The following is a 24,466-nucleotide window of genomic DNA, read 5'->3' on the forward strand; positions in this document are numbered from 1 at the left end:
CTTATTGAAATTATCAAAGGAAATGTCCGTAATAAATACGTATTTGCTTTATATAAGTTAATGCGTAAACTTTATTGCTAATAGCAATCTTTAATGTAAATAATATTGACCGTATAATCTCTTATATGACTACTGAAGTAAAGGCTATGACGTCATACGTGATTATTTGCGAGCCGGTTCTGTGGATACAGTACATTGATCATGATACATTTAAACCAGCAAAGGGTATTATTATCACAATCAAGCTATTGTTCCTATTTAAGTACTAATTCGCGATATAGTTATTTATTATTACAGAGCTATTTAGTATAAACCCTATACTTAGGATGGTCTGACGTATTGTTGAATATAATAGATGCTAAGATTTAGATTAGGCTCGGGTTCCATCATAGGACTGATTGAACATCATTATAAATATGGTGTTTTACAAGAGCAAATATGCGAGTCTCTTGCCGTTTCTTCTCGCTAGAGGCTGTTGAAATATTGAGCATTCAAAAATGCTTTATTTGTAAAGTTTACTTGAATAAAATACATTTGATTTTATTTGATATGATCATATAAAGATAGATCGAACAAGTGGATTATAACCGGAGATTGCTGGTTCAAGGCCGAGGTACAGCATGTAGTTTTCATGTGCTTTATTTATGTTCATAACTAGCGAAAAAATGGGAGACGGATCAACGGAATTGAAAAAAATAATAGCCTGTAACCGTCTTTAACGTGATCGACGCACAGAGAAAAAAAAAAAACAATATAAAAGATTTTTTTTAGAGGCAAAGAACTTTGAATTGAAATACGTTTTGGTCTCCATGAAATTGACTGTATTTTACAGATCACGTTATGGCATTTATGTTTGAATATGTTTTCGGTCCTGTGGCCCTTACATGTCGTAATTTAGAAGTTCTATTTACACACTCTACCACTGAAATATTTTTGGTTTACCTCCTTCGGACCATTCCGCGTCGATTGGTCGTAGTCTATTCAGTAGTTTCGACGTGATTGAAGCACAAAGAAAAAGTCCATATATGTATAGAGATTCATTTCTTACTTCGGTAGAGGATAATATCCTAAGTATTTTTTTTTGCCATATGTGTATTTATCAGCTGTATTGAAGAAAAGAATTAGAAAAAAAACCTAGTCTCAGTGGGTAAACATTTACTGGGTGATACTTTAACTTAAACAAATGAATACCTCGAGAGCGGCTTCTCACAATAAAATGACTACTGATTCTATTGTTGGTTAGACAAAAATAGGCGAAGCGATGCAGTTATCTGAGTTATGTCTATGCCTATAATTATACTGGCTCACTCATACGTCTATACTAAGAAATGCTATTAGACGACAAATTCCCAGACGGACAAAATAAGTCTATACGATATTCTTATAGCCTTATCAGTCTTCGTTGAATTGTTGAGACATACAAGTGTAAACTCGTGTGTCTATAACAGAACGGAGACACGGGTTTAGCACGAATTCAAATAGATAACTCTAAAGTCTGATTCTTTCATGGTCACCACTGTCCAAAAATTTAGCCATGTCTTACATCACCAATGCGCCACCAACCTTTCGAACAGAGATGTTGTGTCATACGAAGTTTTGTTGCTTAGCGGTAGATAATGAGTAGGTGGTACATATCTGGATAAGCATTGCAATTCCTCTAAGCGTCCTCGCCTATCATACGTTGGTGGCTATGACAGGAACGACGACAGAAAACTTAACGCAAGTGCCAATAATAGTCAATGAAATTCATTGTATTTCGTATATGACAAAACAGAAAAATGAAGATTTCTTTATTTATTATTAATCAATGTGTTTGCATATTTTATTCTTATCGTGCCTTCTTAAGAAGTTTGGCGATCATTAGGGTTATTTAAACTTTGGAGACCGCTGCTCGAAATAAAAATGTCGTTCACTCTGCGGCCTTCTGTGGCTAAGTCTGTCTGCCACCTTCCCCTGCATGTTAAGTTGATGGAGTTAATATTTAGTGTAACGTATTATTTGCCCAAGTTGTTCTAGTTTGTTGCATCTTTGTTTTATTTGCAAACAGCTCTAAAAATAATTAAATTATAGCCTATAACTTCCCCACTGCTGGGCTAAGGCCTCCTTTCCTTTTGATTAGATTTACATTATTCCACCACGTCACTGCGGATTGAACCCGTGTTTCAGCTTCTGGGTCAAAGGCGTTTTAGTTTTAATAATATAAAATGTATTTTTTTTTATATTTATAAGAAATAATAACTTTATATAGGTAATATGAGATGTGTAAATATTTGCACGAAAAATCGATGAAAAAAAAAACGCGAAGATATTTATAAACAAACGCTTGTTATAGATAAGATAAATAAAAAAGCGTCTCCTCAATCGATCGTTCATGTTATTGCTATCGGTATTCTCGATGACATCACATTTTATGTTTGAGTACCATTCCCACGGCATCTATAAAAATTATGCTAGACAATGTTATGGCGCTTTCCAACTACGGACCGTGTCGCCGCCATGTCGCTTCTTAACGATCGTATATAAGACATTTGATAGGCTTTCAATGTTTGATACATTTTTTTTTAGTTAAGTGCAAAATTGATTTGTACTTAGATACAAAGTACATTGATACAGCCCGATGATATTTTATGTAACGCTTATGAATCAGAGTAGATTTTTATTAATTTGACAGATTTGTATTCGATCGGCAGACTTACGGTATAGTAACAAACTCCATATTACTGCCAGGTATACTGCTTCACCTGCTGTTGGGGAAATGGAGGTTCACTATTCCTATCGAGGGTTCCTTTGAGGATGCCAAGGAGACAATCACTGGCTCTCAGTCTATTAGCGTCAATAACGCAATGGTGAGCCGCTCAGCGATGTAAAAAGTCGCATATTCAATTCTGATCCCTTGGACTATTGTCGTCCTCACGCGCAAGCGTCCTAGCATTGGTGTTAAAATAAGGAAAAAACTAATTACAATATATATATTTAAGCCGTTCGGCTTGTCTTTTAAACTTTATTAATTATAAATATTAATCAAGTAGAGTCTTTATAGCTATAAATATAGTCTCGGCATGGGCGTGGTCATCATTTCAGCTGTCAATCTGATCTCCACTGTCCCGTGACGATCGCCTCTCTCGTATGTAATTAAATTGGTATATAATACTACTTTTATATAAAAAAGAAATTAGAAAACATACAATAAAATGGGGCTGACGCTTTCTTTGTTAAACGTATTTTATTTCTATAGTTACCAAACTATTAAAAGACGTGTAGTAGTAAAAATGAAAGCAAATAAAAGTAGAATAATATATTCCAAAGATTATTAGCATTAGCAGCCCGTAAATGTCCCACTGCTGGGATAAAGGCCTCCTCTCCCTTTGAGGAGAGGGTTTGGAGCATATTCCACCACGCTGCTCCAATGCGGGTTGGCGGAATACACATGTGGCAGAATTTCGTTAAAATTAGACACATGCAGGTTTCCTCACGATGTTTTCCTTCACCGCCGAGCACGAGATGAATTATAAACACAAATTAAGCACATGAAATTTCAGTGGTGCCTGCCAGGGTTTGAACCCGAAATCATCGGTTAAGATGCACGCGTTCTAACCACTGGGCCATCTCAGCTCACACAAAGATTATATATTATATAAAATATTGTAATAAAATATTGTATTGTTGTATATTTTAAAATGTCTAATACTAGTTGAAAAAGTCTTGTAACCATTCGCATTAGCGGTCGTTGTTGTGTCGGTACGAACTTTTTACTCACTCGAACATTTCCACACCACATGAAATTATTGTTTTAAAATAAAGTGTTTCGTTTTAAATTATTTAAAAGCCTATTTAAAAGTCTTATTAAGCGTTTATATATAGACTAGCTGAACCTGCGGCTTTAGCTGCGCGAAATTTGTAAAACAACTTCGAACCCCCTTTTTACCCCTCAGGGATGGAGTTTGGTAAAATCCGTTCTTAGCGAATGTCTACGCCCTATAAGGAACCTACATGCCAAATTTCAAGTTTGTAGCGAGTCATATTTCGCTTATTAATCGAACATTTCATATGACATTAACATCAAGACCAACTTGTATCAAATGTGATAATTTGTATTGTAATTTAGGGACGCAAAAGGACAAGTACCCCGGATAATGAACAACATCTTCCATTCGGCGTGACTTTAATTTTTTTTATAATATGTTTTGAAATTACATATGCAAATAAATGTACGTGCAAATAGTTATTTTAAAAGAGGTTTCCTTTGATCTGTATTTACAAGTTCATTGGATTGCATTGACGTTAAATATTTTTATTAATATTAGGAATTCGAGCAAAATAAATTCGCAATGATTATTTAAATATATTTCGATTTTCTCATCTTGATCAATTAGTAATTAATGTTAATTTGAAGTCGTGACAGTTCCATTGTAACGATTACGTGTTTCAACGTGTTCTCGGTAAATATACCGTCATTATTATGTTAAACTTGTCGATAGCTTCATGATTGATTCCCAAGCAGGCGCGTTAATTGTTTACCGATTCTAGAACTTGTTCTATTAACGTAAACTATATCATCCTAGACACATTTACGCCACATTAATTGACGGAAAAGTGTTATTGATGTCAGTGAAAATAAATTGATTACATTTCTTCAAAAGGTTATATAGTCATACGTCGAAGAACCGGATATATGACGCACGTTTTGAAGAAAAGTGAAAGCAGTTGGCTAGTTATATATTTGAATAAGGAGTACGACTCATAAGGGACTAGTACTTGGGTGGCGAATGAAGATATATTCGGATGGGCATATGGACCACGTTATGTTAAACGGTCACAACCGCCTTTATACATTTGTACTGTAAGAAATATTAACTAGTACTTACCCTTGTGCCTTTAGTTCACTCACCTTTCAAACCGGAACAAAACAATACTAAGTATTGCTATGTGGTGACAGAATATCTGATGTGTGACCGCTACCTACCCAGACCAAGTAAATCTTTTATCTTCTGCGTAGAAGAGATTCGAGAGTAAAATAAAGTTACTTTTTTACCTGATATAAAAATAGAAGCCAGCAGAGATTGTAGTTTAGAAAGCCCTATTCTCAACTATGGAACGAAATATCGATTGCCCTTATGTAAGAAACAGTTGCTTGTTTTCGAATTTCGATTCGTTACGCCGAAAAACGTGTTTTTCTTAATTTCAGAAATTATTAAAGATCATAGAGTTATTAAAAAAGTGAAAACTAAAATCCCACCATAATATTATTACGAGAGCAATCGAAAAAATATAGGCGCATACATTTATTCGATTTGTTTCGGTCGAAGTACAGATAAAATCGGTGATTAGGTAATTACGTTTTTATTTTTAAAATCAATACAAGCTTCGGTAATGGCGGGGCGAGGACCTCAACTCGAACCAACGATAGTTGATTTCACATCGAGATATCGAATCGACACTTAAAATCGATACTAACAATCTTTATAGGCTTTAGGGATCCTTTTAGGAATTTGTTATTGAAATTGCGGTGATAAAAATTTAAATATTTCTATTGGTATTTTGTTAAAACGTCTCGCTATAAAATTTGATGTTACAATTTATGCAAATTATATTTATATGAGTAGTCTTGAATAGCGTTGATTCGTTTATTATGTTTTGTCTCGCTCTGGCCAGCCAATAGTTTCCTTCCCGGATAATTCGATGTCATAAAATTCTACAAGTATTTATACATGCCATTTTGTATGTTCAAAGATTGTATTTAAAATCAATAAAGTCGAGATTTTCATCGAATATAGCAGGTGCTTACTTCCTTCTTAAGATGAAGGGTGTCATTCTACAACCCTCTAATGCGAGTCGTGTGACAGAATACCCCATATAGACAATAATAATACATGCAGATATGCACGATGTTTATCTACACTGCCTACTGCGAGATAAATTATATACATACGAACGATCATCTGCAATCTTCAGTTAAGAATCACGTGCTACCGTCTCTACTTGTTTTAGTTAAGCAAAGTGAAAATATAAATAATTACCTTTTACCATTAAAGTTAAGTTCTCTGGAGACGATAGCCAGTCCGGCCAATTACAATAGTAACTAATACAACTTTGTGAAATATAATATCTGATTGTGTATCTTTGTTAGTTATTAAACCTAGTTATATATCAAATGGGAAGAGTAACTTTGTTTGTTAGCAAAGGTTTTACGTCTTAACTCATAGGAGTTAAGATGTAAAACCTTTAGGAGCACCTAACACCTGTTAAGTTCCCTTACATTCTGTGAAGGACGCCGGAACTAGTATATTATAAATCACTGATTAATCTTTACTTTAGGTATCGACAAATGGTGTAGAGTTTTGTGCAAGCCCGTCTGGGTAGTTACCACTCACTCATCAGATATTCTACCGCCAGACACCAATACTTAGTATTGTTGTGTTCCGATTTGAAGGGTAAGTGAGCCAGTGTAACTGCAGGCACAAGGAGTATAAAATCTTAGCTCCCATGGTTGGTTTGGTGCAATTAATGGTTAATTTCCTACAGCATCAATATTTACGGTGGTGACTACTTACCATCACTTGGCTAAATTGACCGCCCGCAGACCTACATTAAAAAAAAACGACAACGGTATAAATTATTTGCCAAATCTAAGTCCTTTTTTTCCGGACGGTATATTGATATTGGCCCTAATGGCCTCTACAGCGTCACCGAGTAATCAAGTCAGGTGTTGAGAGTCCACTTAAGAGCTCAGAGTATGCGCGTCCGAAGGGTGTCTCCTGTAAGGCCGGGCCTTGGCGTATGACGCCGTTTCCATTAGAAGAGGGCCCAAAGTCCTCGGGCTTTTGCGTTCGTTTTTAAAACAAGTCAATCGTTAAGCTGACGGATTATTTTGGAACATTATTAAAGCATTAGCAAATACTATTTGCCAATGCTTTAATAATGTTCCAATTTCAAAACATATATGATAATAATATTATATTACCAGCTTAAGCGCGGCTTATAAATACACTCGTTGATAAAACATTAAATTGAATTATAATTATACACACATATATATTTTTTAAATATACGTTTACTCATTTTGTTATCGTTATCCTTGCTAATTATAAAAACACGCGATAGTTAAACCTCTATAATATGCCTGCCAGCGTATTGTGACATTTCAATAAACATAATAAATATTGAAATCCAATGAAAAATATAACACTTTTGTGTATTAAGGGTGTCTCGACTGTTTTATCGTAAGTCACAGAACAGTAAATTTGAAATTGATATTTTTTTTCATGAAGTGAATTACATGAGTGTAAGTACCAGAAAAGTTGAATATCACCATTTTAGTTTGTCACAATAGTAATATTAAACTGGTTTATTCAAAAACTTTAGAAATTTCGGAACCTATGACAGATTTTGTTTTTATTTAATTTCATTGTAAACGGCAAGTCACTCAATATTTGGCGCCAAAATGATGAAACCCTATTTAAATGATTTTTTTAATGTCAAATAGTATACACACATGATTTAGTTTAATTTTGTTTATGTTTTTCTTATACAGCCGTAGTACCGCTCTCTAACGGGCCAGTAACTTTTTCCCGCTCTCTAAAACTAATTCTTTGTTAAATTGTAACAGTTTAGTTAATCGCAATCAAGAATCTTCTTTATTTTTCTGCACATCTACGGCTGGAGCTCTTCGAAATGAGACCATGACCGATTTTTTGTATGCAGCTACCGTCCCATAATCACTTGGACATAAATCGGCTTACGCTAAAATCTTTTCTATCCCGAACTGAATTGAAATTTAATAGTCGATGCCATTTCTAACAAATTGTGTGTTCCCGATTCGAGTGACGTCATGGTATGTGGCGATCATCTTATTACCGGGGTCTTGTTGTGGTTAATTGAATACGCTTGTTGTTTAACCAGTGATATTTTAATGGCCGACCGTGTAAGTAGTATTTCGTTAGTAATTACCTTCAAGTGTTTCCAAAATCGTTCCATTAATTATCATGTTCTGGTTTAACACAACAGGCTCAGTGGTTGGCTGTCTGTCGAAGTTAGATGCAACTTCATTCTTTTAAATACAGATTCACATCATGTGTTATTCATAAGTAAGATTTTTGGATTACGAAATCTTGCAGTTTTCAATTCTGATAATACTGAAAATATGATTGCACTAACAGTAATTTAACAAGGAATAAAAATATCGTTTACCATCACATTACCCGAGAAAACGTGAAATATAATAATCACACCGTCCGCAGTAAAAACTCTGTTTTGTAAATATAATAAATCCATAAAACATGAGTCGGATCGACGAGATGAAACATTAATTTATCACGTCGAAAATATAACATTTTTTGCAACAGACGCCGAGCGTACGTCAGAAATGAATCCAACGATGGTCAAAACCTGAGTTTTATCACTCGCATTTCGTTCTAACCCTAAAAGTAAATGTCAAGCGTTAAAATTTATTTCACTCCTGTCGAAAATATCTCATTGTAATTTATCTCTTACGAACAAGTTTGGAAGAAAAAGTTTAAGGGCCGCCGGTACACAGTCGCAATTTGCAAATATTATGCCTCGCATCGTCCATCGATTTACGATCGAGTATTTTTTCCTCTGTTTGTTCGTTTATTATCTTTTTCGTATCTTGTGTTAGGTGCTTAATAAGGTCGGGGAGAGGTTTCGGATTAAATTGGATCAAATTTATTGTTATGTTTAATGATATGGTTATGATGATGAATTGGCGGATTGGGGTGGATCTCGACAAGGAATAAAAGAAGAATAATTACTAAGATCAACGGTTGCCGATATCAGAAAATGAACTAACCAAAATATTAAAATTAACCGCTTTAGTATTTTAGCTTTTTATTTGTAATAATAATAATCGCAGTGTCCGCCTCACAGACGGGAGACGGGCGGACTGAGATAGACTGACAACAATTACGACCCGAAATAATCGTATAACAGGCGCGATTATTCGTTTTGCGTGTTTTCCGAGGCACAGAAAACACGAGGTATAATAATGGAAAAATTCTATGCACAGACTGCTATTGCGAATCGCATAGTATTACCTATTAATACAATAATATAATACACTAAACCTGCTCCAAAATGCGGTGCGTATTCCAGAAAAAAATTTATGAATATTGGTTAAGTAGGTTTTATTAAATAATATAGGTAAATAAATAAATATATATTGGGCAACATCACATACATTACTCTGATCCCAATGTAAGTAGCTAAAGCACTTTTGTTATGGAAAATTAAAAGTTACGCCGATACCACATAAATCCAGACCCAAGACATCATAGAAAACTAATGGAATTTTTTCTACATCGACTCGGCCGCGAATCGAACCCGGGACCTTGGAGTGGCGTACCTATGAAAACCAGTGTACACACTACTCGACAACGGAGGTCGTCGAGAATATACCAATCACGTCAATTCTTTGCATCGTTACTGCAGGAAGGAACGTGAAAATCAACAGTCACACTTTTTAAAGTTACAATATTATTTAATTAATTATAATGACTATATCGGTAACGATATGTACTTTTAATATAATGACAGTTTCCATTATACACGGTCCCTAATGGTATTTATTCCCACGTCTTTTAATATCGATACCAACATTCACTAAATGACGTCCATTGTTAATATGGAAGGGTATGGTCGGGAGGCCATAAATTCCGGCGGAATAATCACTCCATCCGATGTGGTTTTGTTCGATCCGATCGTATTGATGTCTTTAATACATCTCCAATCACATTTGAAGGTATTAGCTGTATCTACTTCTTCGTATTCTACAATTTTTATATCGTCGTTTACTTTTACATTGATCATAACTGTTATTGCAATCTTTGTGTTATTAAAACGACATTGAAACTGACACATTTTTTCGTCAAATTCTTCGATTATAAGTAGATACATAATATACTAGTTCCAGAACGCGGCTTATCCCGCTCTAACGGTGGCGGGTGTTAGATAACCTATGTATTTAATACACACGGGATATCTAAATCTGCTACCCCCCCCCCCCCCCCTCATCCTTAATCTGCTACATCTATTTCAAATGTCGTACGAATACGTCGAGTTGTTTTTTGCGTGATTGAATAACAAAATATGCCTTCAAAATTTCACATTTATAATATTACTATGTTACTTATATCGTGTATATAATCAAGGATATGAATCCAGTCGAATTGGCTATAGTCGTATCAAAGCTATTACATTTCGATTACGTAGACCGTTTAGATTACTAGAGAACAATGGGTCCTCGTTGTCCGCAAACAATAATAGGAGTCCGAACAATACTGACCCAAATGAAATCCGGTATATCGAGACCTATTTAAAAACTAACGCGCCATCGTCTATCGTCAAATGATTATGTTATTGTTAATACAAAACGAGAATATCTATTTATTTTATTTATACTTATTTTTGCTTTAGTAGAATGCGTTCCAACTGGAGATTGCTTGTTGCAAACAAGCAATCTCCAGTCGAGTAAGCGGCGAATTTTTTCATTTAGTGTAATAATTTATATATATTTATACCTAAATTCCATACCGAGAGTATCTCTCATACGTTAGATAACATCCTTATTGTCCTTAGTGTTGTTATTGTATAATGAAAATCCCTATCCCACGTAACAGGAGAGTAGGCGTAAGAGTACGTAATCGGTAACTTTACCTAGTTCTTTCTATATTTATTTTGTAAACATTGAAATTATGATGATGTACAATTAATTTTAAACTTCTCACTCGCCTTTATCCTAAGCGGTTTATTTTTAATTTCAATTTTTAATTGTTTTTGGCAATTTTAATTGGACTACATAAAGCCTAACAAATCAGATAGTTGAAAAGCACTGACCTATATGCAGACCTGACCGAACTGCAAAAGGTTATGTAGTTATACTCGTAGGTAGAACCAATTAAAATCAATTCTGCATTGCCACGATCTTCAAATAACCTGTCGATCCTGTCCCGTCGAGTTTCTACGGCTTCATGAACGATATCTAATACAATCAACAATAGCATGATCCTCTGTTAGCTTTCCGCCACAAAGGATCAAGTCTGACGTAGCCGTCCAGTGACCGAATAAATCCTATTGTTATCAATCGGTGTATTATTACCGACGCTTTGACTGATATCCTATATCTACTATAGAATATACTTGTCAAAAACTTCATGGAAACAGAGCTTAAGACACGTGCTATTAGAAGAATCTAAAAACACGTGGTGCTTACTTAGCTTACTAGATCGTTTAGACAAATACATTTCGTATAGTACTCTGAAGTTTTGGTTCAGTATTGAATTAGTTTGAAACAGTTTAAAATTTTGCAATGTATGTTATTTTTGTTTTATAATCGAGTTTAAGCCGTCCGTCATCCCGGGACTACGACAGGTGCATCTCTGTCGAAACGTCGGGCTAAATAAAAATAAGCTGTGATCGCGGTGAAAATCTAAAAATAAATATATTAATAATATTTAAATTCATTTTTGGAACATGGTTTTGAGTGTTCAATAAATTCATTCACAGAAAATTCTAAGATTAATTTTAAATGTTACCATTAGTTTATTAAAAGTACTATTTTAAATAATATATTATAGATATAATAATGATATCGTGTAAGTTTAAATGCAAAAACCCATCATTCGAATGTGTCAATTCCTGGAACGTGTTCTAATTTTAAATAATTTTGATTTCGAAATAGATAGAGGAACTCAAATAAACTTTCTTTCAGAATAGATGATGATCAACTAATTTATGTAACTATCATGCTCTAATAAGAAAAGATGCTCTAAGTAGTTGTTACAAACGCTGGTAATCTTTAACTGGTATATTACACATGTTTTCAATACAAATGCATTATGAGATTTATTAATTAAAGTAAAAAGTTAGATAAAAAAGGTTAAGTGAATTTATAACATGCTTGCTATAAATTCACTTAACGTTTCACTTCGAATTTAAATCTTGAAAATTATTTTAGCGATCCTAATTCTCTTTTGGGAGAGGCTTACCTTTTTATCGAATTTAAATTATGTTAAACCTTTTTAAAGTGCGCTTGACCCTTACTCGTGTAAGACTTCGAAAAATTCCAAAAAAATCGCATAAATTATAATCAAACTTCACCAGGATTTTTTCAATAATTGTTGGAAATAAAATTTTGGTTAGCAATCTCAAACATCGTAAAAACTAATAAATTAAGTATTCCGAAATATCTTTCAAGATAAAAAAGTCGATTAATAGCTTGCAGCCAACGGGGGTAATGCACTTGTTCACAAACTACCTTTTTATGTTACCACCCAAGGTGTTTGTTGTTTTCAGTGCTGACGTCAGTCTCTAGAAGGGTTCTGAGGGTTATGGGCTTTGCTTCCAAAATTATATTTAATCCTTTTCATCTACTTGAGGTCCCCTATGTTTGAAACAAACGTTTTATTTTGCTTTTGTTTACTGTTTTAGGTATCATCATCGCCACCTTATATTTTAGGAACCAGTGTCCCAGGCATACTTAATAGTTATTTTTATTTTCGATGATTTTGCATATACATATGTACATGATTGATGAAATAATAGTAGCCACCGAGGTTCTTGTTCGTTTTTCTCAAAATAATCTATGTTTTGAAAAAGTGGGAGCTTACAATTTAATGTATATTGTAAAATAATGATGCAATAATTTGGAAAAAATGTTAATATTGTATTATTGGTTTTTAATTTGCTACAATTTCGTTAATAATTTTAAAGACTCAAGAATTGACTGGATGTGGAAGGCGTGATTTTGTCCAACAGTGGACTAAGATTGACGGAATGATGATGAAAAATATTAGTATCCGTCCAGACCTTCAAGTGTGATTGTATAACGAAGATTCAAAAACATTTGTTTGCTATTTTTTTTTTCATTATCATATAAGTACAAACGTTATTGTGATAAACATGTCTTATTAAATCAGAGGAAAGTATATACAAAAGAAAGATTAAATATAGTTTAAGAATCATGACCGAGCAAAGGTGGCAGGAATGCTAACAGCTCTTACCCATTCAATCGTAATTCCAATTCTCAGCGCGAAAAATAAACTAGGTCTCGTGTCAAATGTCTGCATTTATAATATTTATTATACATAATGTCGTGTGCATCTTGTCTTTAAATATTTGGCATAGTAACTTGTTCCGCTTTAAATATAATTTATATGTATCTCTTCATGTTCCCGCCGTCCGTCATGTCATTTCCATTATCTTCAGTTTTACAAATAGTCTGCATGTCATTGTGTCCGTTGAGTTCATTATATTTATATTTAACAGAGGATCCGATATGCCAATCAAAGTCTAGAGTGGTATTTGTAACGAAACGATAATTATATATAGTTATTTTATTTTTAAATTACAAATGTTAAAATAATGTTGAACATGTGTTGAGTTTCTGGTTCATTCCGGAATGAAATGGTTTTGAATCAGGTTTTTAATTATTTGAAAAATATGACCCAATAGGCTACTTATGGTGATCTTATGGCAGCAGTTAATATGCAGCTAACTTTAGTATCTAAGATATGATGTCCTACGTGATTTTAAGAAACCAGCAACGTAAATGCACCTTGTTGGCAACAGACGAAACCGCTGAGTGGGTATCGCCCATAAATTTGCTTATATAACAAGTTGTTAAGACATAATACGTTATACCTTTTCATTGAATCTGAAGCGAGACGCTGTATGCTCATTAAAACGCACGTTATTCGTGCATTTGCAATATTTCACTACGATGGATTTATACGTTGTTTGTTATCATCGTCTCATTTTTATCTGGCCATAAATATACTCGAATGAAACAGGGAATATGTAAACTCGTATGCACATTTGAATAAATTGCTACTGATTTGCGTTTTTCCTGTTACGGAAACGGCTTGACACCTCTGCTTCTTTATCTGCGAGTGACATACACGCTACTCGTTCACAATATGTAAATATAAACTTGAATTTTATAATTTTTCCTTTAGCGCGCGTTACAAAAACAAAATGTTCGAAGTTTAAACAAAATGAAACAAGATTAATTCGCTGAGAATGTTCCTCATTCAAAGCTATTTTCATTGTTAGACATTGGAATCAGATCAAGATTTAGATTCTTAAAATCTCTCATTATACGTTTTAAATTTAACTCCGAGCATCGTTTCTTCGTCTACATTATAATATAAATTCACATTTATTTAACATTTTTAAACAAAATCTGGCACAGAGCTAAATTACGATTAAATATTTTGGTACTATTTATTGGTGGGTTAATATAGATGAACCAGTATTATATCCATTCGCTCAACCATTTCTCATAGAAAGAATTAAACGTCCGGCTTTATGAACATAATTTTCCCTTGTAATACTCTAGTGGAGGGTCGTTTTTCCATCGCCATATGGGAATACCCATGGAGGTATATAATTAAACTGAAATAGCGTGAAGGTTAAATTTATCGTAAATTTGATGTCATCTATTAATTACCTGTGGTACAATGAAGTGTAAATAAAATAAATAAATATCACTATCAACATCCTGACTTCGAACTATTTAGGAGAATCAAATAATGCCCTGATCAAATTCACATCTAACACGTCGTGATTTCCAAAAATAATTCCAAAAATAATAATAATTATATCATACGGTTAAATCATCAATACGTAAGTACTATTACTCTAGGCATTTAGTCCATCTACTCCTTAATTATTGAAACGAAATATAAATACGTCTTTATATTTATCGGTTTCATTTAGTTGAATAATTATGCGATGAGATGCTTCTATTATATCACCGTCTTCCCGAAATAATTAACGAATTTCTCGCTAAATAACATACTAAAACAGAAAATGATAAAACTATTAGAATATATCTCGATACAACGACAACAATTCCGATATAAATTAGTATCAAGGAAAATGGTGTGTGTGTTTTTTTTTTTTAATTCAGTGTTGCCGCTTTTTAAAATTAACGTTCTCTAGAGCACAATAGCTATAGTTAAAGTTCCCGAGAGCAATTACATTTTAAAAAAGTGTTCATAAGAATCCCGGCGTCACAATAATATTCCCCGACAAAATAATTATCATTGTCCATAAAGTATTTTATGAAAAATAAATTATGGTTGATAAAGAAAAAGTAAATGCATTGTATGTAAAGAGAAAAGAAATATCTCGCAGAGTTTGCAATATTAAAATAAAGGCTGTATTTATTAAAATGATTTTCTAAAAATTATTATTCATTTAAGGAATCGTTGATATCAAACCTTGATTGTCTCCTCTGAACAATATGCTTAATATCGTATACCATTTTTAAATCCTTTTGTACAGCATTATTGAACGCGATGACGTCAAACTTTGCGGCCGAATTTTGTAAGCAATATTTTGTGATGTACAGTTTAAATGCAAAATTGTATTCGACTGAAGAAGAGTGCAACTTGTGTCACGTAAAGTAAGGCTAAAACCTATAATTGACATACAAGTGAGGAAAGACTCTCCAAAGTTAAACTTCTTTTTTTTTTTTTGGTAGAACAAAAGGGAGAAAACTAAGGATTTACTTCACATTCTAGATCCAAATTGCGTCAAGTATGGTAAATAGTCTAGTTTTATATAAATCAACGTAGTTCTTGCTCGTCTAGATTTTTACGATCCCTAATTTGTAACACGAACTAAGAAAGCGTATTACTGACAATTTTCATTTGGTTTTCCGCTCCAATAAATACGTATTTTACACGAAATTCCTTTGATCTTAGATAATGATCCACGTGTTAAGATCTCGAAGTATCCTTCGACAAATACATTAATTCTATATTCTTGAGAGTCTAGAACATTCTATACGCTTATATAAATATCATGGAAGAACATTTGTTTTAAGTTCTCGAAATAAATTCTTTACTTTGACCAATGGTTGAACAGTAAATGTTTTTTTTTTTATTTTAAACTATTTTAGCGATAAATACTATTGGTTAATATAGTTAATAAAATAAAGTCTTTAATTTTATTAATAAAATTGTACTAGATAGAAAATGTTATTATGTCAACCAAAATATATGAATAATACGTGGTGGTTATGTTCCGGTTTCGTGGGTGAATGAGCCAGTGTAACTAAATATGATTTGAATTACAATTCATTAAATAGTCTTATATATTGTGGAACTTTGTCAATACTAATAAACTTCTTCGGATTTAGACGTTGACAAAATCGTGGTTCTTTGGTGTCGTTAAATATATACAGTTTATGTTATTATAGGTACATAATATACACTTCCCAGTGGAAGCGTGTTAGTTGTCAATTGAAAATTGTCTCTGATATTATACGACAAAACGGAGACGGCCCGTCCTTGATGTCACACGATGCTGACATGTTTCAAAATAAATGAGGGTATTACGTAACCGAGAAAAAAGTACGGACTCAGGAAAGATTTTGTTCAACCGCAAAAGCTCTCGGAATTAACCCAGTTTTCGACCGTCTTAATGTGGGAATAATTATGTCTAAATTTTTAATATGTATGTTGGGATTTTTCAAATGAAAAGGCCTAAGCCGATTATACGATTTTAGTGAGATTTCCTTTTTTTTTTCGTTTTTAATTGTAAAGTGTTTACTTTGTGTTTGAGGAGAGATTTTAACTACAGTAGGGTTACATCCTAAAGACGTAAATCTTAAATGATACAGAGTTCAAACCCGGGAAAGCAGCACTGAATTTTCATGTGATTAATTGGTGTTTATAATTAATCTCGTGCTCAGCATGTATTGGAACAGCGTGGTGGAAAAAGCATGAAATTTTTTCTCATAAAAAAGTAGAGGACTTAGCCCAGCAGTGGAATATTTTCAGACTGTTACAATGCAATATTGTATATATCTAGATAGCAATATTAAAGTTATAAATTTGCCTTGTCCACAGGTACATGTGGAAGTGAATACTAGTCAAATGTCAACGCGGTACCGATAGTGTCAGTGGTTTTGGATGTGGCTTATCGGAAGCTGATCGAGCTGGCGTGGTACGGGGGAGGGGGGGCGATGCAGGCGGGTGGCGGGTGGTTTGTACCATGGACAATGGGGGTACAAAAGTTTGCAGTGGCGTTGCCGATGGGCGGTGTGGTACCACTTGTGCCACCGCTGCTGGCGGCTCTGCCACCGGCCCCGCCGCCGCTTAGACTGATCGCTCCGCCTTTACAACATCAATCGCAAAGAAAGGTAAGGTCAACCTTATAAAGCTGCTTAAAGGTTTAGTGAAACCGGTCCGGCACATAAAAATGAATGCTTATCTAAATAACTTTCAAAACGGCAACTTAGTTAAGTACTTATTTACGAAGTGAGAGTTCTTTCGTTCGTTTTGAGTGAAACTTTCTATAACTCATATATAAATTAATAACTACGTAATAGATAATACAAAGCTGGGACGGCCCAGTGGTTAGAACGCACGCATATTAATGATTGTGGGTTCGAACCCAGGCAAGCACCACCAGAATTTTCATGTCTTGTAATTTATTTTGGGCTCAACATATAACATCGTGAGGAATCATCAAACATCTGTATGTGGTGGTGTGGTAAGGTAGATGATATCTTGTCAAGATTGGTGGCGTTTTTGCGGTCAATTTTTCTTACATCGCCGATGGGTGGTTCTGACCACTTACCAAAAGGTAACACGTTTACCCTTCCGCCTACCCATATCATAAAAAATATACTTTACAACCAAAATAGTATATATAACAAATCCTATCAATAATAATACTATAACGTGGAGTTGGGTTGAGATCCTATTATTGTTGGAGGTTCAAGTTAGAGGACTAATGAAATAAAAGGAAAACAATTTAGATTTTGTCAAGCATAAACAAAATAATAGAAAGCGGGCGATGTCTGATAAGGGTTGAAGTGTACGTTCGTGAATAAGCCTCTGCACTGACCCATAAACTATATAATATACGTTTGTCCTTCACATAGTACCAAATAAATAATTTAACACATATTTTTCATACGTATGAGAAAGAATAAAACATACATAAATATTAAAAAATAATTAAATATAAGGATATGCTTATAGATTCATTTATGTTATTATATTTACTAAAATACATTACCTAATGAAGAAGATCTTTCGCTAACTGTTACTAATGTAAAATATATACAAAAAAAAACCATCTGGACTTTCAAAATAACTGCCTATTCAGTATTTCGTATAATCCGAACATTGAAAAAAGTAAATCATTTAGAGTTTTTCTATTTCTCGTCCCTTTTAAATTTTTTGTAAGATTATTCGAAATCAAATTTGCTTGAATTTCAAAGGTAGGTAGCGTTGTGTATCCCATACAGAGCGATCTCGGATAACTTTTCTCGGGTTCTGTTGTAAGCAATTAAAGAAATATTGGACATTACAGTTAAATTATTAAGTGTTAACATACATCTTAGATAGGCAGCACATGTATAATTATACCACTCTTCCCGCAGGTGCATTCTTGTTTAGGAGACGGCTTAAGATCTTATCCGCAAGGCTTCTCCGCTGAATATCTCAGATAGTTTGAAAATCTAAAATTCTTGCGTATTCCATTTAGTAGGTACAATCTCCTGAATTTTCAAAGTATTTCAAGTAAACATGCGAACGACAAAGTATCTTGCTTTTAATAAATTTAATGGTCGAATCAGACGTTTTTATTCTTAAAAAATATTCGAACCGCATTATATGTATGTATTGCCATTAGCTTTATTGGTGGTAGGGCCTTGTGCAAGCCCGTCTGGGTAGGAACCATCCACTCATCAGATATTCTACCGCCAAACAACAGTACTCAGTATTATTGTGTTCCAGTTTGAAGGCTGAGTGAGCTAGTGTTGGCGATGTTAGGAATGGTTAATATATCTTACAGTGCCATTGTCTATGGGTGGTGGTGACCACTTACCATCAGGTGGCCCATACAACAATTAACTATTTTCGTTGACGAACTTCTTTAAAACTCAAACTAATTTTAAATTAAAATCACTTTTTTATACTAACCGGATTGCAATCAGCACGTCGATCGAATTTGTGTTACGATGATGATGTAAAGTATATTAAAAATGCAAAAATACGCTTTATTTTAAAATAACATATCTTGTTTTGTGAGTCAAATATAATACTTTATTGAAATGAGCCAGTTCGGATTGTCATTTTACAATTTCTTCATAATGAAGCTATTATCAGCTTGGAATATGAATTCTACCAAGAATGAATAGTAAATTCAGAGGTAACTCTCTACTCTGGACTCCCAGTAGCAGCCTTCCCCGCCAAGAGTCTGTTGCGACCACTAAAATCCTGCTTAAAAAACGAATACACTTCACACTTTTTTATAATTTAATAGTTAAGTAATAGACTAATTGAACTTCCTATTTTGATGATAAGTCTAAATTTTCACAAATATTTTCGTTTTTAAATCTTCTAAATGTTGTATATTCTTTAGATGTATGCATATGTATGAAATTCGCTAACGTTTCTTATATCTCGCAAAACATATTACCTGAGTTATTATACTATTTGATTCTTTATTTATTTATTTTTTGTCATATTTCTACTTTTTTTTCATTTATGTGTTATTAAATTTACTAGTCGAAATTACTCGATTAAAAGTCACTCTTAATAGAACTCCTCTAGAGAGTTCGTTAAACGATGCCTCATCTCATTTGAGCCAAATGATAATTTTTTGTATATTTCACGTTAGTCCGGATTTGAAACAAGTCTCCAGTCTCCAGCTACGTCATTTCGATCTTTCAACAAGCGATATAATATATTTTTTAATATTATCCACAGGCAAATACAATCTTACACTTTTATTTGTGTTCAAATATTATCACACGTTTCTTTCTAGTTTTTTTTTTCTTCTTTTAATGTACATCGACGCAGTTGTCACGTTTATAAACTAAAGTTTGTTTTCCATTTTTAATGCTAAGATCTCAGACACCTGTCGACTCCTAGCTTTAAATGGACGGTTCGTCGTATATTCCCAGACGATATGAATGGCGCTATATTTATTTTAGACTTTATTTTTTTATAGTCTATAACTTCGCATAAATATTACGTTTTAGTACATCTGATAAATGTTTGTTTTTTTTTCTTAATGGGACGGAGGTTGAGTAAAGAATTTGTCGCTGAAAAAAAGTTATAACTAGTAAGTTTTTATGAATTTGAATAACTTTATCATTTCGAAATGGATTGCCAAACTTGATTAGCATAATCGTTTTGTACGGCATTTTTTTGTATTATTCCCAGTAGGAATGATTAACGTACATGTTTAATTGTTTTTATTCATTTCTTTTTTTTTTTAAGTAATATGTGTGCGGTGCAAACAGTATGACTTAAAATCGCTAATTTAATTTTTATATTAGTATAAACTGCATGTATGATGCCCGTATATATTTATATATATTTAGCGTTTATACAAACCGAAATTTAGTTTTTCTAACGTTAGCAAAAATATTATAATTTTATAATTAATTTAATATTTTTAGAAACCAAAAGCAGAAATTAGCCTAACGCTAACGTAATAAAGAAATACGACCGATGCGTACGCGACGGAGGCCCGGCTCTAAGTGAGCGCCCGGCGAGAAATTGTGAGGGTAGTCGTGTCATCGTTGAGATAATTGTTGATAATATATATATATTTAATTATAAAATATAAACATCATTAAATAAAAGTAAAAGTCTTCATTAAATATACAAAAAGATGAAATAACTGAAATTTAATAATATTGAAAAAAAGCATGCAAAAGGCAGACGAACAAATAAATATATCATGGCCACACACTGCATGACTAAACAAATAACGACAATTTAAATTACACGTATAACATTGCGTCTCAAAAGGAGCTAGCTTAGTATGCCTGAATGGAAACAGCTCTGGTTTTCAGGTGGTCCCTTTACCTATTTACTGGCAAATGTACGAGCTACACGTTCACTCGTCTCGTCTGCCAATTGCCTTTGATTTACTTCGACATGTGTGGTATTGTTAAATGATATGTGGTCTCCTGCCCTAGTGTTGTGTACTTTTCAAAGGCACTTAAATATCGGACGTTGTACATGCCTCGTAAATCCCTTTATCTTCGTAATGAATGAACTTAAACGTATGGAAAATATTACGCTATACCCGATAATAAATATCAACCAGCAGACAAATTTAATGGCTCTGTAATTTGTAAGGGATTTAATCTAGACGGTAGCCAGTAACTGGCTTGTTTATCAGCTTCGTATAGTGTGTAATGCTTATACTTTAAACTTCTTCTAAAGTTATTGTTTGTCTTCTTTTACTCTTTCTCTTTTAAAAGTATTCATGTATGTTTTATTGCTTAAGAATAGTCAGTATACGTTCAAATGGTACTTCACGTAGAGCGAATTAAATAATATCCTTATTATACCGAAGCATTAATTAAGATGATTTATTGCTTGAATCGTAACTGAGTAATTATTTATATAACGACGTATACATTAGTAGACTTCTCGTCTGTTTGAGATACATTTTACGCTCTTTCTGTGACCTACGGCTGTATAACGTAGATGCAATGTATTAGAAACAAAAATAAAAAAGTAATAAAAATCGTCTTTATTTATATAAGATTTTTACAAAGATTTTTACATACACACAAGTACTCGTGTATGTTTAAAAAGTTTCATAATAAATCCTGACCCTTTGCGCTATTGTTGCTTTAAGCTTAAATGGAGGATTAATTAGGAATATTAGTAATTCCTTATAATGGGGTATCGCTAGTATTAGCTAGTATTATATAAAAAATGATTGCACTTGTGAATGCGCACCGTGGCTGCATTTAGTCAGGGGTCACCGTCATCAACATATTAGATGTTATTATATATAATATATCTTGTATATTTAAATCCGTAAATAGTTGTTATACTTATCCGTAATCACATTGCTAATGATAGTAAAAGTAAAAAACAGATCCCGTCCATCAATAAAACATAAAATGTGACTCACACTGATCTATACTATACTATACCAATATTATAAATGTGAAGGTAACTCTGTCTGTCTGTCTGTCTGTCGCTCTTTCACTGCCAAACCAATGAACCGAATTTGTCGAAATTTGGTATGAAGCAAAATATGGTACTTTTTTTGCCCAAAACATGACAACCAACACTTAAATTGCGAGCGAAGCTGCGGACGACAACAAACTGTTATAATGACACGATATTTATAACTCAATCATTACCATTACATTAACCTTTTAAAATAGGTAACGCCCATTGTTTTTGTTTGAATGAAATTGATTTCTCTTCCTCAGCGTTCCTGGTGGCCGTTTCTATACGATCAAATTAATCCATCGAAACTAAAATTAACATTTTTCTCGATCGAGCCCACTTGTGTTCCCCACTTAATGTTAGTATTTAAGTTATAAATCACGTTGTAATTGCCACGATGTTGCGCTTGGAGATCATTTGCCAACTTGCTGGCGAATTAGTGTTACGATCTTTTCGTCGTTTAGCTCTTGTCGCTTTAATATTAAGGTATATATTTCGTTGAACGATCGGCGAAGAGCCACACTAAAGTCGTTAAATATTTAAACATGTTTTAATTGAACCGTGCGTTTGTTTTCACGAAAGTTATATATTGGATACGTTTTTGTATTTTAGACTGCGGTTTAAATCGAAGCTATTATGTTCCAATGTTGGGTAAAAGTATTTTTTAAAGAAAAGGATACTGAACTTTTCTTATTTTATTGCTTTGCTACTTAGCGGGAAATAAATCAAGTTGATCATTATGTGATATTATTACGTGAACTACTAAAATCGGTCAATTAATTTTCTTCAATTTAGTCTAACCATTTTCACATCTCTCATCTTTAGTAATACTAATTTTGATTCTTTTGTATGCGATTCAATGGATTTTCGAGGTTCTAAAGCGCTGAGCCGAGATAGCCCAGTTGTTAGAACGCGTGCATCTTAACCGATGAATACGCGTTCAAACCCAGGCAAGCACCACTGAATTTTCATGTGCATAATTTGTGTTATTAGTTCATCTCGTGCTCGGCGGTTTAAGGCTAACATCGTGAGGACCTGATTGTGTCTAATTTTAACGAAAGTCTTCCACATGTGTATCCAACCACTAACCCGCATTGGAGCAGCGTGGACGAATATGCTCCAAACCTTCTCCTCAAAGAGAGAGCCTTAATTACAGAAATTTACGGGCTGTAAATGTTCTAGATCGCTGATTTGAGACAACAGCTAACTTGACTGTGACAATCTGAATAATTGTGACGACCACTTGTGGCGACCACTGATAATTACTACCGCCTCGTCCCTTACCATCAATTTTAGCGAATTACATATAATCAAATCTCGTTATCAAAGTAACAAACCTTTAAACGACGTTTGCAAAAAACCTCTCTGAAAATCGAAAAATAATAACTCAAAATTTTTCATCATCTCTACGTTCGAATATGAAATATTTTAAATGAATTTATTCCTATTTTATAGTAAGAGCAATTTCTTTTTCATTCAAACACATAAGTCAATTAACTAATTGTGTTTACTCAACTATTTGCTTACAGTCGATCTTATAACTAATTGATTGCTAATTACTCAACGATTGCAAATTAAAGTAATGAATTAACTTTGCGTTGTTTTAGAGGAATGATAAAGATTTTAATTAAATCTTAAATAGACAGCGTGATTCGTTAATTACTTAAAATTCCATTGCATTTATGTTTTTGCCGCCGTCTATCTTGTACAAATAATAATAAAATACATACGTTGATCTGAATTTAAATGGTGATGATGTGGTGGATAATTTAATCTAGATGGTCGGTGTACATTTTCATAATCCACTTGTATAGAAATGTAAATTCTGTCTTTTTATTGACTCCGGACTATGATTTTGAGATTTGTATGGTAATTGGTAGTCATTTTACTTAGTGGTTTTACGGGCTTTATACCCGTCTGGGTAGATCGCCAAACAGCTTAGTTTTTTTTGTGGTCCAGTTTGAACGGTGGTGTAACTACAGGCACAATGGACATAGTATCTTAGTTCCCATCGTTGGTGGCGCTTTTTTGATATGGCAAACGCGTAATATTTCTAACAGTACTAGTCTATGGGCAGTAATGATCACTTTTATCATCAGATGGCTAACTTGAATATTTTACATTGACACTGTAATAGGGTACCATGGAAAATCAGCGATGGAACCTAAATTGGAAACTGAATGGTACACCTATTTTGGACACAATTACTAACATTGCTTTCCAAATCTTTTTTTTATATTTTCTTTCCTTCTTTGTGGATTAAGTAATATTTTATTAGTTTTTATTTTTATATATATATATATTTATAATTGTGCCGTATCCATAAATAAACATTTCTTTCTTTCTATCTTTCTATTAAAGAAAAGTAACAATTATAGATTAAAAAATTAAACCGTATTTTTTATATCAATTTGTAAAGTGTGTGTTAATAATAGAATAAGGTGCTAAGAATAATTTATGCCAATTTAACCCTTCTTTGCAATCACTAATGAAATTTATTA

The 24,466-nt window shown here is 33.4% G+C and overlaps 1 protein-coding gene across 3 annotated transcripts in view; it reads left to right on the top strand.

Annotated features, from left to right (window-relative positions):
* Positions 1 to 24,466, top strand: part of LOC125077436 (RNA pseudouridylate synthase domain-containing protein 2-like) — a 408,954-nt gene that overhangs the window by 332,121 nt on the left and 52,367 nt on the right. For 2 of the 3 annotated variants that reach the window (XM_047689399.1, XM_047689401.1), the window contains exon 2: positions 16,872 to 17,164. The exons of the other annotated variant lie outside the window; for it this stretch is intronic. In XM_047689399.1, the coding sequence (XP_047545355.1) occupies positions 16,988 to 17,164 (177 nt within the window). In that variant the 5' untranslated portion in view covers positions 16,872 to 16,987. The remainder of the gene's footprint in view (positions 1 to 16,871; positions 17,165 to 24,466) is intronic. 3 annotated transcript variants of the gene reach the window in all.

The sequence above is a fragment of the Vanessa atalanta genome, chromosome 3, assembly GCF_905147765.1.
Source record: "Vanessa atalanta chromosome 3, ilVanAtal1.2, whole genome shotgun sequence".
NCBI lineage: Eukaryota > Metazoa > Arthropoda > Insecta > Lepidoptera > Nymphalidae > Vanessa > Vanessa atalanta.